Source organism: Pelodiscus sinensis, chromosome 5 (assembly GCF_052426305.1).
Source record: "Pelodiscus sinensis isolate ZL-2025 chromosome 5, ASM5242630v1, whole genome shotgun sequence".
Classification (NCBI taxonomy): domain Eukaryota; kingdom Metazoa; phylum Chordata; order Testudines; family Trionychidae; genus Pelodiscus; species Pelodiscus sinensis.
In genome coordinates, this window is record NC_143056.1 from 58,057,120 (window position 1) to 58,073,184 (window position 16,065).

At 41.7% G+C, this 16,065-nt stretch overlaps 1 protein-coding gene across 3 annotated transcripts in view; it reads left to right on the forward strand.

Annotated features, from left to right (window-relative positions):
- The window catches only part of SPRED1 (sprouty related EVH1 domain containing 1), a 118,653-nt gene that overhangs the window by 76,571 nt on the left and 26,017 nt on the right, over positions 1-16,065 (forward strand). For all 3 annotated transcript variants that reach the window (XM_075927035.2, XM_075927036.2, XM_006132697.5), the window contains exon 4: positions 4,068-4,117. In XM_075927035.2, coding sequence (XP_075783150.1) covers positions 4,068-4,117 — 50 coding nt within the window. The remainder of the gene's footprint in view (positions 1-4,067; positions 4,118-16,065) is intronic.

Below are 16,065 nucleotides of genomic sequence, written 5' to 3' on the forward strand. Positions count from 1 at the left end.
CTTATTATGAAAAAACAAGCAAATGAATGTGAAGACTACTAAGTTATCTGCAGAAGCCAGTATTTTAAGTTTCTTGTTTTGACCTGGGTGCCATAGTCTATTTTATTTTTTTGAATATTTCATTTAACTATTTTCGTTAAAAACAAACTTGATTTTAAAAACTTGAATGTTTAAATTAAAAAATGCATATGTTTGTTGTGTTAAAATATCATATGTTTGCTTTTGAAGAAAAAATCCACAATACATAATGTTAGTTAAATAAAACAATTTAAATGTCTGACTAGTGGTGTTTTCCTCTTAATACAGCATGGCAAGAAAATCCTTCAAATATTAATGATTAACCTGGTGAATTGGACATAGTTCACCTCCCAATGACTTCATAAATATCTTCTTCAGTTACCTTTGGTAAATGAAATAAACAGTTATTCATTTTCTGATACAACTATAAAACTAATCTGAAAAGTTTTCAAAATAACTGTTTTAAAATGTATAGCGTGTACTTTCTAAAAATGAAACCTACTTTTATCTGAGTTGGAAAGAGTATGTATTAAGGTTATAACAGCCAACAAGAATGCACTTTTATGTAGAAAACCATGATTACATTAAGTCTTCCTAACTTGTTATTTAAATCATGATTTAAATCAGTTATCCTGTACAAACCAGTCAGCTTTATTTCTGTATCTGGAAAGATAATGGAGCAAATAATTAAGCAATTTGCAAACATCTAGAAGATAATAAGGTGATAAATAACAGCTCGGGATGTAAATTGTTAACTGGTAGGGGCTGGAGCAGCTCCCAGCCTGCCACCACCGGCTCCCCAGGAAGCAAAGATGGCAAGCTGTGTACTTAAGAGGCCGCAACATGTGTAACCGCTAGAATTTTAGCAGTTACACAGTTACATTTTTAAACTACTTTTTACATCCCTAATAACAGCATGAATTTATCAAGAATAAATTAGAGATGTATTCTCCCCTCCTCTCTCTCTCCCCCCTGCTCCCCTCCGCTCCTTTGCTTCCTCTGTATCAGAAACAGCAGCACGGGGGTGGGCAAGGGAGGCTGCTCTGCATCCCGTGAAGCAGCCCTTGTCCTCGGAGGAGGTTACCAGTAGCTTCTGTTTGCGGCCAGCCCCAACCACCGTGCACCCGGCTCTTACTACATTTAAACTGCAGAACCGTAGCAGGGGTAGCTCCTAGACCTGGCACAAGCTGGGACTAAGTGACTTCCCTTATCAACTAATCGTGTAGTGGATACAAATTGTATTGACTATATGATTAGCCAGTTACCTGCCTCTTAAAATAAATTGTGTAAAGCCAGCCAAGTAGCTTTCTTTGACAGGGTACTTATTCATAAACGATCTAGAGAAAGGGGTAAGCAGTGAGGTGGCAAAGTTTGTGGACGATACTAAACTGTTCAAGATAGTCAAGACCAAAGCAGATTGTGAAGAACTTCAAAAAGATCTCACCAAACTGAGTGATTGGGCAACAAAATGGCAAATGAAATTTAATGTGAATAAGTGTAAAGTAATGCACATGGGGTTATTTTTTCCAAACTATACATACAACATAATGGAGACTAATTTAGCTACAACTAATCAGGAAAAGAGATATTGGAGTTCACATGGATAGTTCTCTGAAAATGTCCACACAGTGCAGCGGCAGTCAAAAAAGCAAATAGGATGCTAGGAATTATTAAAAAAGGGACAGAAAATAAGATAAAGAATATCTTACTGCCCCTATATAAAACTATAGTACACCCTCATCTTGAATACAGATGTGGTCTCCTCACCTCAAAAAAGATATTTTGGCATTAGAAAAGGTTCAGAAAAGAGCAACTAAAATGATTAGGGGTTTGGAACGGGTCCCATGTGAGGAGAGGCTAAAGAGATTGGGACTTCTCAGTTTAGAAAAGAGGAGTCCGAGGGGGAATATGATAGAGAAATAAAATAATGAAATGAAATAAAATCATGAGTGGTATGGAGACAGTGAATAAGGAAAAGTTATTTACTTGTTCCCATAATATAAGAACTAGAGGACACCAAATGAAATTAATGGGTAGCAGGTTTAAAACTAATAAAAGAAAGTTCTTCTTCACACAGCGCACAGTCAACCTGTGGAATTCCTTGCCGGACGAGGCTGTGAAGGCTAGGACTATAACAGAGTTTAAAAAAGAGCTAGATAAATTCATGGACGTTAGGTCCATAAAAGGCTATTAGGATGGCAGGAGACAAATTGCTTGATCATTGTCTTCAGTCCACCCCCTTTGGGGCATCTGGCACTGGCCACTGTCGGCAGACAGGATACTGGGCTAGATGGACCTTTGGTCTGACCCAGTATGGCTATTCTTATGTTCTTTTGGTAACAACCTTTATGGGAGGGGAGAAGTGGTGTAGATGTGGTATGTCTTGACTTTTATAAGGTTTTCGATATAGTCTCACACAATCTTCTCGTAAACAACTTGGGGAAATATAACCTAGATGGAGCTACTGTAAGGTTGTGCATAAATGGTTGGAAAGCCATTCCCAGAGAGTAGTCCTCAATAGTTCAATGATAGAAGGGCATACAGTTCTGGGTCTTGTTCTGTTCTGTTCAATATCTTCCTTGGTGTGTCTGTTTTTTGTTCTTTTTTGTTTTCTGCTAATGGCAGAGAGCATATGTTTATAAAGTTTGTGGATAGTAACAAGTTGAGAGAAGTTGCAAATATTTTGGAGAATAGGATTAAAATTAAAAATGACCTGAGTAAAATGGAGAAATGGTCAGAAGTAAACAGGATGGAATTAAATAAGAACAAACGCAAAAGTACTCTATTTAGGAAAAGACAGTCAGTTGCGCTCACAAAGAAAATGGGAAATGACTGTTTAAAAAGGAGTATTGTGGAAAGAGATCTGGAGCTGGAGGTCAACATTATAATATTGTTAAAAAATAATAATTCTGGGATGTATTAGGAAGAGTGTTATAAGTAAGAAATGAGAAGTAATTCTGCTCTTGTCCATGCTGATTAGGCATCAACAGGAGTATTGTGTCCAGTTCTAGGCACCACATTACAGGAAAGATGTGGACAAATTGGAGAAAGTCCAAAGAAGAGCAGCAGAAGTACAGGCAGTCCCCGGGTTACATGGATCCGACTTACATCGGATCCCTACTTACAAACGGGGTGAGGCAACCCCGCACTAGCTGCTTCCCCCCAGCAGACCAGGGAGACGCGGAGCGGCTTTTCTCAGCAGACACCTCAGCTTGAGAATAAAGGACTGAGGGAAGTGATGTGTGGGAGAATAAAACTGAGCTCTGGAGAAATGTTTGGCTAGAGTTTCCCCTACAATATGTACCAGTTCCGACTTACATACAAATTCAACTTAAGAACAAACCTACAGTCCCTATCTTGTACGTAACCCGGGGACTGCCTGTAATTAAAGAAAACATGGCCTATGAAGGAAGATTTGAAAAATAGGTTTGTTTAGTCTGGAAAAGAGAAGATTGAGAGGGGACATAAGTTTTCTGGTACATAAAAGTTGTTACAAGCAGTAGGGAAAAAAATTGTTGTTCTTAGTGTCTGAGAATAGGACAGTGGGTTTACATTGCAGCAAGGGAGGCATAGGTTGGCCATTAGGAAAAACCTTGTAAGGGTCAGAGTGGTTAACCGCTGGAATAAATTACCCTAGGGAGGTTGTGGAATCTATCTTTTTTTTTTTTTTTTAAAGAACAGGTTAACCAAAACCCTGTCAGAGATTATCTAAATAATATGTAGTCCTGCCATGAGTGCTGGGGACTGAACTAGATGACCTCAAGGTCCCTTTACTATTCTATGAGTCTATGATGCATAATTGTAAAAACACAGCAAAAGCAGAATTGCAAGCTAGTTAAAAGACCATGCTAACAGGAGCATCAGAAATACTAAGAACCTGTATTATAGGCTTGTCACCATAAATGATAAAGTAATTTTATCTACATATTTAAAGGACTTAGTATTTAGTTCAGTTTTTACGTCCTACGTGGTTACTCAAAGTTCAGATAGAATGACTTAAGCAATATAAAGAGAAGCAAGTAAAATAAATACTTTTCATTTTTCCACAGGTTGTCCACCATTGCACAGTGATGCTGAAGTGGTCGAAGATGGCTTTCATGTAAGTCTTTTATCATTATACCAATTGCATAATGTAGAGTAAATGACAGTTGATTGACTTGTAATTTTATTTTCCTGCGTCCTCTTAAAATATTAGCCCATTCTAGGTTTAATTAAAATGAGCTTCCTAGATTCAGAATTTTGGAAAGTAGTTAATCCAGCCCATCTCATATCTTTATAATACATATTAAACAAGGGGATGGTTTGCCATTTTAAAAAATCAGATTTTTACAGTTGTCTGTTCCAGGGGAATGTGTGTCATGTTGATACTAAGTTTATCCTCTGGTAACATTGCAAGAAAGCACAGGAGGTGTGAAGTTTCAAAAATAGTTTTATTTGCTGAGTTGGATGTGTTATGCTGCGGTGTGCTCTGCAGGCACTGTCCATGATTAGGTGGTGGGGTATTTTGTAGGATGTTGTGGAGGGGTATTTAATTTTTTATTTTTTGAGGGTATGCGACACAACCTAAGGGAGTCATCGAGGACAGAGTGGGAAGAATCGAGTCCCAACAGGTTAGTCATATTGGAAAACTTCAGATAATTTTAAGTCAAGAAGCTGGTTCCATAGTTAAAGTTGTTTCTAAGCATCTTCTAACATTTTTTATTCAACTTTACATTACAGGCTTAATTTTTATTTGAACTGCTCTTGAACAATGTCAGTAGATGAGATTAGAAGTTAACAAGCTTCCTTTAGATATGCCACAAAAAACTACAGCACTTAATTCAGAGACAACACTGAGCACTCTGAAATAGGGATGTGAGTAGTTGACTAGTCTATTCTTTTACATTTCCCACCCACTATCTCTATATCAGAGGCAGCAAGGGGGGAAGCAGAAGCTGGTGGGAGCTGGCTTAAAAGCTGGTTCTTCCCAGGACCCTCTCAGCTGTGTTGCTTCTCTCCCCCTTGCTGCTGCCTCTATCAGTGTGGGGTGGGGAGATAGGGGAGGCTGCTCTGGTAGTAGCCCCTGTCCATAGGGAGTCCCATCGGGGAGTTGGGACCACCCGCAGACAGGCACTGCTATGGCGAAGCAGCCCCTCTCTTTGGGGGTTCCAATTCTCAATTGGGACCCCTACGGACAGGGGCTTCTGGACCTGGCACAAGTTGGGATTGAACAGGAGCTAACCCCGCTGTAGTCCAGAGGAGCAGGAGCCGGTGCTGGGGGGGAGCCAGTTTAAAAGCTGGTTCCCTACAGCATCATCTCCGCAGGGGACAGGGGAGGCAGAGGTGCAGCAGGGGAAACAGCGCGAGTCAGGACAGCTGAGTCCTGGCTCACGCCAGGTCCCAGACACTGCAGCTCTGCCGCTTTTTAAATAAGAGACGAGCCGCTCTTTCTACATTTAAAAAGCAGAGCTGCAGCAAACCCCCATATTGACTAATCAAGTAGTCAGTGGAAATACTCTCAACTACTCGATTAACTTCCTAACCACTATTTCATGTCCCTAGTTGATACAAATTTATCACAAAATGAAATGGGGATTAAAAGTTGGAAATTCCTTATAAAGCAGTGGGGTCCAGACTTTTCCTGTCACATTCCTGAACTTCCCCCAGCATTAGACTCTGTATGTATGCACATGTGTGCATGCACACATACACAAACACACCCTCTACATTATACCTGTCCATTGCAGCGCAGTGGGTTCACTTGAGAAGCTGGGGGCAGAACAGGGACAGAGAGAGAATAGGGGTGATGTGCAGCTGGGGGCAGAGCAGAGCTGCAGTTTGGGGTGGAATGGGCTAGGTGGCACTCTCTCCCCACCTCCCATGTGGCCCATGCCATGACCCATGTCCTGCCTAACTGTGCTCCCCTTCTCCCACCCATTTGGGAGCACTGTTATAACCTATAGATACAAGGGAGAATAATCTTTATAATGTTATTAGACAAAATCACTTTAAGATTTTATATATCTTAAACTGACATAATTTAGACAAGTTTATAATGCTAGAATTACCTGTATCATAGAAGAGTCAGTTTCCTTCACAAAAGATGATTGTTCCTCTTACTTATAGCAGTCTGCGGTTAGTTTAGCAGATAAAATTAGTCTAATCACAGTATCCAAGACATCCGGAACACATAATATAAAGTGGCATTATAATTAGCAATCCCTATTGTAATCATATTTCATATCTTGGTGGCAAAACAAATAGCCAAAAAAAACCCTCCCATTCTAGCTGCATGGCATATTAAATAAGGGATATTTTAATAATGAAGAAGTTCACACAGCACAACAGATGAGAAAAAGACAAGTGTTTATTGAGTACCCCAGTAACATTTTCAGACAAGGTTTGTGCACTGCTAGTGAAACAAAAACTTCTACAACAATTTGAATATTAAAGTGGAAAATTAAGGTTTATTAATTATTTGGGGCATCTGCTGTAGCCGTCAGGGAAGGGACATGATCAGAGAACATTTATAGCCTTATATCAGGTAGAGCAGGTGTGGGTCTAAAAGTGGAGTTAGATACTACTGAGAAGGTTAAAGAATTATATGGCAAGTTGGTCATCATAAAAATAATACTGATTCTAGGTATTGCACTTGCAGTCCCTTTCAGAGCTACCAGGTTCCATGCAGTCTTGCAGTTGGCACCCTGTCTCTCATTACTGCAGGTCAGGCTGAATCTCACGTGTTAGACTATGCAATGGGAAGGTTGCAAGTATTTCTCAGTAGGTTCTGCTGTTTTAGCACCATTGGCTCTAAACATGCAGTGAGGCACCCCCTCTACTGCACTTCCCCTTGTTGCATCCCAGGAAGGAAAGCGTGCTTGAGAGAGAAGCATCACCACCACAAGGTGAGGGACCCAATATTAGTCCAAGGCACTGCATGCTCACCTTTTCCTCCCCACAGTCAACTGCAGCAAGATCATCTATGAGATCACTGCCCTCCAGTACTATTATCTGGAGGGATTCTGGCAGCACCCCATCCAGCTCTGTGCCTAGATACCCTGAAGAAACTGACTACCCAAGCCACCAGTGCCAAGTGTTGTTCGTTTCTGTGTTCTTCCATCAGCACTGCTTTGGTCACAAGTTTATGGTTATGTGAAAATTATATTAAACAGTTGGCACAATGTCACTCTTGGGGCAGAACACAATCTATCAACTGTGCTCTTTTGCTTCTTGACTGCTAACAGGTAGTTCTGCCCTTTAAAAATTTGAGGAATTCCTTGCTGAAACTGCAGAATAGGGCAAATTGTGATTGAATTTTGAATTTTCTGTTTATCCAAATGTGTTCTATAGAGTGGAAGAGTGGGTTTGCGCAGTCTGTCACATACTAACATATATTAGTCTGGTTATAACTAAATAATACATTTCAACCTGATTCAGTACAGCAATACTTCTGTAGGGCTTGGTGCTCCTTTGTTACTTCATTGCAGGTTTAGTGCAACAGCAGTACCACTAGATTTCATTTATTGTACCATGTAATTTTCTAACTCTTCAATCCTTACCCCCCTTGTTTGAGAGCCTAACTTCTCTTTATCAAGGCACATACTCCAGCCCTGTACCCTGGGGGGGGGGGGGGGTTCGCTAAATGAAGAGGTCTATAATCATTTCCTTGACAAAAGGTCCTGTCTTAAATATCTGGAGAGACAGGGCTAATCCCATTTTATTGCACTAAATCTTAAAAGGCTTCATCCCCATTCCACTATTTTAATCCAGACGATCCTTCCAGTTATAAGGTAGTATTTTCTTTGATATGTCCTTCAATTTGAATGACTCAGTATATGTGCACAATAAGCCTTTACTTTTTAAAAAAATTGAGGCGTGAGGGAAGAGAGGAGCAGGAGAGTGTCACTTTTTAGATGTATCTGCTAATATTTTAAGCCCCAAAATTGCTCTACTCTGAACTGTTACTTTCTCAGAGATGGAAATGCTAAAATATGTATTTTAATCTTTTTGATGCATAATCCACATTCTTTAAATCCAGAATTTTCTGGTAACAATTCAGTATAGAGTTCATCCTCACAAGCTATAGTTATTGTGCTTAAAGTAACACAAATAGTATGCCTACATATAATTGTTGTTTCAGAAAAGGAAGAGAGACTGAGGGAGGCTTGTGTTCCAGCTGTTAAAAAAAAAAAAAAAATTCCCAAAAAGTAGTGACCTGAAATTCACATCAGCACAGTTGCATCCTGCTTGCAACTATTTTTACCATACACCAGAATTCTTCAATTCAGATTATTTTTTGTCGTTGGGATGTTAGACAACTTTACTTGAGATTTCAAAAATGTTTTGCTGATGTGTTTTGTAATCTTCTTAACTGTTATCCATCTTCTTAACAATATTTACAGTACAGGCAGTCCCCGACTTACGCGGATCCGACTTATGTCGGATCCGCACTTACGAACGGAGCTTTCTCGCCCCGGAAGTCGGGGCGAGAAAGCCCCGTTCGTAAGCTGCTCCGGTGCCCCATGTCTGCTGGAGACCGTCTCCAGCAGACCAGGGGCACCGGGCGGGTTCCCACGCTTCTGAGGCTTTGCCAGAGCAAAGCCTCAGAAGCGCGGGAACCGCTGCTGCTGCCCCTTGAGACCCGGTGCCTGTGGTCTGCTGGGGACGGTCCCCAGCAGACCACAGGCCCCCGGACTGAAGCCGCAGCCGCGGGGGGGTCCCGCGCCTCTGAGGCTTTGCCAGAGCAAAGCCTCAGAGGCGCGGGGAACCGCCGCTGCTGCCGCTTCAGCCGGACTGAAGCCGCAGCCGCGGGGGGGTCCCGCGCCTCTGAGGCTTTGCCAGAGCAAAGCCTCAGAGGCGCGGGGAACCGCCGCTGCTGCCGCTTTGACTGAAGCGGCAGCAGCGGCGGTCTCCCCGCGCCTCTGAGGCTTTGCTCTGGCAAAGCCTCAGAGGCGCGGCACCCCGCTGCCGCTGCGGCTCTGCTCCCCGTGTCCCTGGTCTGCTGGGGGGGGGCGCAGCTAGTGTGCCCCCCCCCCCCCCAGCAGACCAGGCTTTTGTTTTGGACTCTGGGGCAGAGCAGCTGGGGCGCTGCCGATTGGTCCTGCAGCGCCCGTGGGCACTACTGGACCAACCCAGCAGCACCCCAGCTGCTCTGCCCCAGGTCCTGATTCAGCCGCTGCTGGTCAGTTTCAGCAGCGGCTGAATCAGGACGTCTGGGGCAGAGCAGATGGGGTGCTGCTGGGTTGGTCCAGTAGCACCCCAGCTGCTCTGCCCCAGGCGTCCCCAAGTCAGCTTCTGCTGAAACTGACCAGCGCTGACTACAGGAAGCCCCAGGCAGAGTTGCTCTGCCCCGGGCTTCCTGGAATCAGCTGCTGATCAGTTTCAGCAGCAGCTGACTTGGGGACGCCTGGGGTTCTTAAGTTGATTCTGTATGTAAGTCAGAACTGGCGGTCAGTTTCAGCAGTGTCTGAATCTGGACGCCAGTTCCGATTTACATACAGATTCAACTTAAGAACAAACCTACAGTCCCTATCTTGTACGTAACCCGGGGACTGCCTGTATTTGCAAGCCATCGCATAGTACACAGATCCCACAAAAAGATTGTGATTACGTACAATAAGAAAACTAATATTCAACATGTATAAATTCATTTTATTATAAAATAATTAGTTGTTTTAACCAGTCAAACCTTAGAAATTCAGAGTAAAAATGTACATAATGTCTCTGGACTTACTTTGTACTACTACTAGCGTAGCTCCATTAAAATGCATGTATATAACAACATTACACGCTTGCAAAATCCTTTGAATGTATGGAAGTTAAGTTTGGCATCAACTGAACTTCTTGCTCTGTAACCTATTTTTTTTAAGGGTCCATAACTTTATATTCAAATGGCTTTTTTGGTGTAAGAAATTTGTTAGAGCATAAGCTCTATTGATACTAACATTCCTATGGATTTCAGTATAAAGACTGTAAATTTGGCCACAAAAATAATAAAAGGCAAGGCAGCTTCCAGAACATGAAAAATTAAATATTTTAAAAAATGAAAATGCGTTTGTACCATTCAATACAAATACTGAACATATACCTAAGGATACCCAAGTAGAATTAATATGATTGTTTAATAAATGGTAGTTTTAATCTCACTGTAATCAATAAATATAGCTGTACCAATCTTTCACTTAAAAGCAGTTTGGTAAAAACTGAAGTGCTGGTTTTTTTTAAAGATGTTCAGGATTTCAATAATGTTTTTTGCAGTTGCAAATTATCTCCATTGAGAGAGTACCTGTTTGATCTGGCTGTCAGTGGGGAAATTTCTTAAGTTTCTTCTGGGTTCCTTAAGCAAAATAATGGGAATACTGTACTAAGGATGTTTTAAAAGAAAAAAATTAGCACTTCATTTTTTTCCCCCAAACTTCTGTTCAGTGAAAGATTGGTACAGCTATATTTTTTGGTTACAGTATAATAAAACTACCATTTACTGAATAACTTTTGTTATATCTGAAGACTTTCACTGCTAGCACTCAGTGTTACATATTTTTGTTGTTTAGCACTACGAAATACCAATTCACCACAATAAGTGGTTAGCTGATGATATTCATTTTTCAAGAATCTACTGTAAAAAAAAATTGTCACTTAAAATGTTAAGTGCAATTTATTAACTTGTTTACGACAGTAATTGCAACTGTAAATTTATATGCAGTAGTTACTGTATTTGTAAATAACTATTCTGTGTATGTGTATATATATATATATATATATATAATCCCCATATACATGCAAAAGCCCATGCACATGTATAAAAGTTGTAAAGGACAAACATTTAGCTGAGAGTACAGTGGGTGCACACAGACCCATTTATTGCTCATATGTGGGAAGCTAAGCAATGAGGCATGCATTTATCAGATTTTTCTTGTTTTAAATATAGGACATGTGGGCTTAGCTGAAGAGCATGTTTTTGCATTCAACGTACCTGCATTTTAAGTGGATAGCCCTTGTTGTTTTCCTCTATCAAATATAAATTTATAGATAGTGGTAACATCTTCATTTAAAAATAAAAATTAAGAATAATAAACCAAAAGTAAAGAATGAATCAAGATCTTTTGATCTGTTTTTATCTTATAGTGAAGACTAAGCCTGCAGTATTTTTAGAATACTTGCATATTTCTTTTAAATTAATACTTATTTTAAATTTTTATTTTGAGATCTATGTCATGATGTCTGACAGACTTTGTTTAGGTATATTGGTGTGATTGATAGGCTGTATTCCGTGACTCCAAGAAAAAGCTTGACAGTTGTCAGGATTAAGTGCTTCAGGTTTTTAGCCAAAGTGGTAAAAAGGCCTATGTTTTACACACCATTGTCTAAAATGGTATTTGGCTACTGCAGACAGGAATTGAGTGGGCCATGTTCCATTTTGTAAAGATGTTTGAGTGTCCATTTTTTGTGTGCGCAAGTTTAGGCATCATGTTACTAAACTTATTGATAGCTTTATGACCTCTTGCAGCAACTGTAACTAATTCAGCAGTGATACTATATTTGTAATTTCATTTATTTCGTGTACTATGGTGTTAAGAAATTCCTATACAAATTATGTGCATGTGGTGCAAAAAGCATGGTAACTAGTTTTAACCCCAAGTTGTAAATGTGTGAGTCATCTGTGTTCCTTATTTAAAATAGCAATTTTGAAGGGGTGGCATAGTGCATACTATCCTAGGAAGAGGAAGTACTATTTTTTTTCTGTTTAATACCAATTATCAGATGATTTAATCTCTCCCTATTTACTTTTTCAGAGATATGCTTCCTGTTATATTTTATGATTTTGTATATCAAATTTGATATTAAAAAAACTTAATGGCCTTAATCTTGACTACATTTCAACACTTTCAGAATCTAGGCCAGAAAATAAATGTGATTGTTTATAGTGAAGGCTTTATTAGCAAATATGAAAATTGCTCCATCAGTCTGAGAACTAGCTAAAGTAGAAGGTGGTTACTTTAAATTTATTGAGATCTGTTTCTCTTATTCACATGAAAAAAATTACTTAACTTTCACCTGTTGGTTAAAATCAAGCAGCAAAATTTCAGGCCTCAGAAGCAAAATACAAGTAATGGAAATGTGGTCGTTTAATCCTTCCTTCTGTATAATCATTCAAAATACTGAAAGCAGAACAATTTTTTAACAATGTTTGCAAAAACAATGCTGAATTCTCGCCCAGGCTTAGCTCTGGCAAACTGGGAGGAGGGTGGAGAGAAGCTTTGAAGAAGAGAGAAGCTTTTTTTGGTTTTCATTTTCTCTACAGCTGTCATTTGGCTTTGAATTCCACTGGAGAGCTACAGCTGGACTCATTTTATTGCTTTTCCCAGCATCCTTTTGCCTGTGAGCACAGAAATGTTTTAGTAGTCTTGGGAAAAAAAGTTAGTATCTCTTAGCAACCATAGGACAGTAATTATTATACCAGCAGCTGGGAGCAAACCAGATTTCCGTTGTGCATTAAAAACTGGCGTAGATTACTTTACAGATGATACTGACTAACCTATGCTAGCGTTGAACTTTTCAGGCTATGGTAAAAAGATATTCAATGTAGGCGGTGTGTAATTGCTGTGAACAGTAGAAGAGGGAAACGTGTGCTTGTGTTTTTATTTTTATATATATATATATATATATAATATATTTATTTAATGTGGCAGGTTTTGTTCTGAAGGCAGATTTTATATGCTTGATTCTTGTTTAAAGAATGCTTATCAGTTTGTTTCTATGACTCTTTCAAGTTGTGCCAGTATTTCCATTATAAATGCTGTTTTTCAGGTGTCTATAACCATGCCATAAAAATTCACATTGGACTAAAACTTTTCTGTTAAAAGCATTTCTGGAAAATCATGCCAATCTAGACTCAGCCTTGGTGTTCTTTGATCATCCCAAGCTTCTGAGATCCTGGTCTCCAAAATCCTTGCTACCTTTTGGATTTGAAAATCAAGGCCTGTCACTAAGTTCAGAGTACATTTGGTCACTATTGCAGACTTCCATTCACACCTCAATGGCTTTTCAGTCTTTATCCTCCCTGCTACAGCTAGATTCCTCAAGGGTTTTAACTGTATTGTTTCCCCTTTACAGAATCCAATTCACCAGTTGAGAAATCTATCTTTTGAACAGCAGTGCAAGGAGGCTGGTGTGGTCCAGTACACTATACCAGCAAGACATTTCTAGCTAGTATGGTGTACCAGAAAGACACTGTACCGGCCTCTCCGCAGCTGCCTCTTCTCAGGATCCCTTCCGAACACGTCTGGGAGCAGTACAGCAGCTGGAAGAGCTACCTGCATTCTGCCCCTGTCCCCACTGCTATCCCAGCAGGGAAAGAAATAGACCCCCAGCCCTGCACCATCAATCCCATCCTTCGGCAGGGCTGCTGCTATATAGAGCCAGAGGAGTTGCAGCTCTGTGGAAGGGAAAGGGTTGGGGCTGAATCTTCTGCTCCTTTCCTCACTGGCAGGGGCAGAGCAGGGAAAGCAGCTGAACTACCAGCAGCTCCTCTGGCTGTGGTACTTGCTCCCAACCCCCACCAACATAATGTGGGATGGGGAAGGGAAAGGAAGTGCATTCAGGCTCCAGGCTGAGGTTGGGGTGGAGTCACATGTAGGGCCATGAGGCCCCTTTTTTACTATTGTTCTCCCATTCGCCCCCACCAACCCTGTACTGGTTAGAAATCTAATTTACTTGCACCACTGCCTTTGAACCAGTAGCTTTCTATTCTCTCTCCCAGGTGACCTTCAAGGGGGGAGGGATAGCTCAGTGGTTTGAGCATTGGCCTGCTAAACCCAGGGTTGTGAGTTCAATCCTTGAGGAGACCATTTAGGGATTTGGGGCAAAAATTTGTCAGGGATGGTACTTGGTCCTGCAGTGAAGGCAGGGGACTGGACTTGATGACCTTTCAAGGTCCCTTCCAGTTCTAGGAGGTAGGCAATCTCCATTAATTGAATTTAAAGACTTCATTCCTCATTGCCATTGCTTCAGCTAGAAGAGAATTAGGAGAGCTTTGTGCCCTTAAGGTTGGCCTGCCATATAGCATCTTTTATAAAGAAATGGCCATATTGTGTCCCAAGACTCATCTCCTTCCAAAGGTCTCTTCAGAATACCACATTAATCAGAAGATTCAATTACCTATATTCTACCCAAATCCTTATACCACCACAGAGGTTATCAGCCTAAATGCACTTCATGTCAGAAGAATACTTACCTTCTACCTTGACATGACTAAGACCTTCTAGGTCTCTTTTATTTGTATCATTTTCAGAGAGGATAAAGGGACAACCTGTTTCCACACACAGACTAGCAAAGTGGGTTTAGGGGCCACATCTCTTTACCTTCTATGAATCTGCTGGGATGTAGTCCTATCACAGAGTGATAATACATTCCACTAGATCTCAGTCCACATATATAGCTTGTGGCCAGGTCAGTTCCACTCCTGGGCTACATCTAGGGTACATCTAGACTACATGCCTCTGTCGCCAGAGGCATGTAGATTAGGCTACCAGACATAGTAAAATGAAGCGGCGATTTAAATAATCACGGCTTCATTTAAATTTACATGGCTGCCACGCTGAGCTGACAAACACCTGATCAGCTGTTTGTCGGCTCAGTGCGATAGTCTGGACGCTCCCCTGCCGACATCAAAGGTATTTGTCGACCACCCAGGTATGCCTCCTGGGATGAGGTTTACCTGGGTGGTCGACAAATACCTTTGATGTCGCCACCCGCGCGTCCAGACTATCGCACTGAGCCGACAAACAGCTGATCAGGTGTTTGTCGGCTCAGCGCGGCAGCCATGTAAATTTAAATGAAGCGGCGATTATTTAAATCGCCGTTTCATTTTACTATGTCTGGTAGCCTAATCTACATGCCTCTGGCGACAGAGGCATGTAGTCTAGACGTACCCCTAGACTATGTGGCTTCGTCGACAGAGCCATGTAAAATAGTTTATTCGGCATAGTCAAAGAAAGAAGCGGGGATTTAAATAATTCCCACTTCTTTAAAATAAAAATGGCCGCCGTGCTGTGCCGACTATCAGCTGATCCAGCACAGCGCGGCAGTCTAGACGCGGCACGGTCAATAAAGGAAGCCTTTGTCGACCGCTCCGGTATGCCTCATGAAACGAGACGGAGCCATGTAGTCTGGACGTAGCCCTGGGTCCCTGACCCCTGTTCAGCCCACTGGGCCCCGGGCTCTCGTTAAGTCTGTCAGGGGACATGCCCTGGAAGCAAAGTGGGGGATAAACCTCCAGTAATACCCCACTAGTCCCAAGAATGCCCGGACCTGTTTCTTTCATACAGGCCAGGGCCAGTTCTGCAATGCAGCCACTTTATTCAATTGGGACCTCACTAAGCCCCTCTCTGCTATATACCCCAGGCATTTGGCCTCTGCTAGTCCTGTTTCACATTTGCCGGGTTTGCGGTTAGGCCAGCTTCCCTTAAGGTGTCCAATCAACCTCCACTTTCTCCAAATGTGTCCCCCAGTCTGGGGTGTGGATGATATCGTTGATATAAGCAGCTGCATATGCACGGTGAGGGCACAGTAGCTTGTCGATAAGTTGCTGGAAAGTTGCAGGGGCCCCGTGGAGTCCGAACAGGAGGACGATGTACTGATATAGGCCCTGGGGGGTGGCAAAGGCTGTCTTCTCTGGTTTTCCTGGCCAAGTGAATTTGCCAGTACCCCTTGGTCAGGTCGAGGGTGGACCAAAAACCAAGCCTTTCCCAGATGATCAATGAGCTCATCTATTCGCGGCATGGGGTATGCATCAAACTTTGACACGTCATTCAGTTTCCGGAAATCATTGCAAAAACGGAGGCTGACGTCCGGCTTAGGCACTAAAACAATGGGGCTGGACCATTGGCTGTGGGACTCCTCAATGACTCCCAGTTCCAGCATTTTTATTACTACTTTTCGTACCTCCTTTCGCTTTGCTTCTGGGATTCGATAGGGCCTAATATTCACTCTTACACCTGGGTCTGTGATTATGTGATGCTCAACCTCAGTGGTCTGACCAGGCTCTGTTGAGAACACATCTGAGTGTCT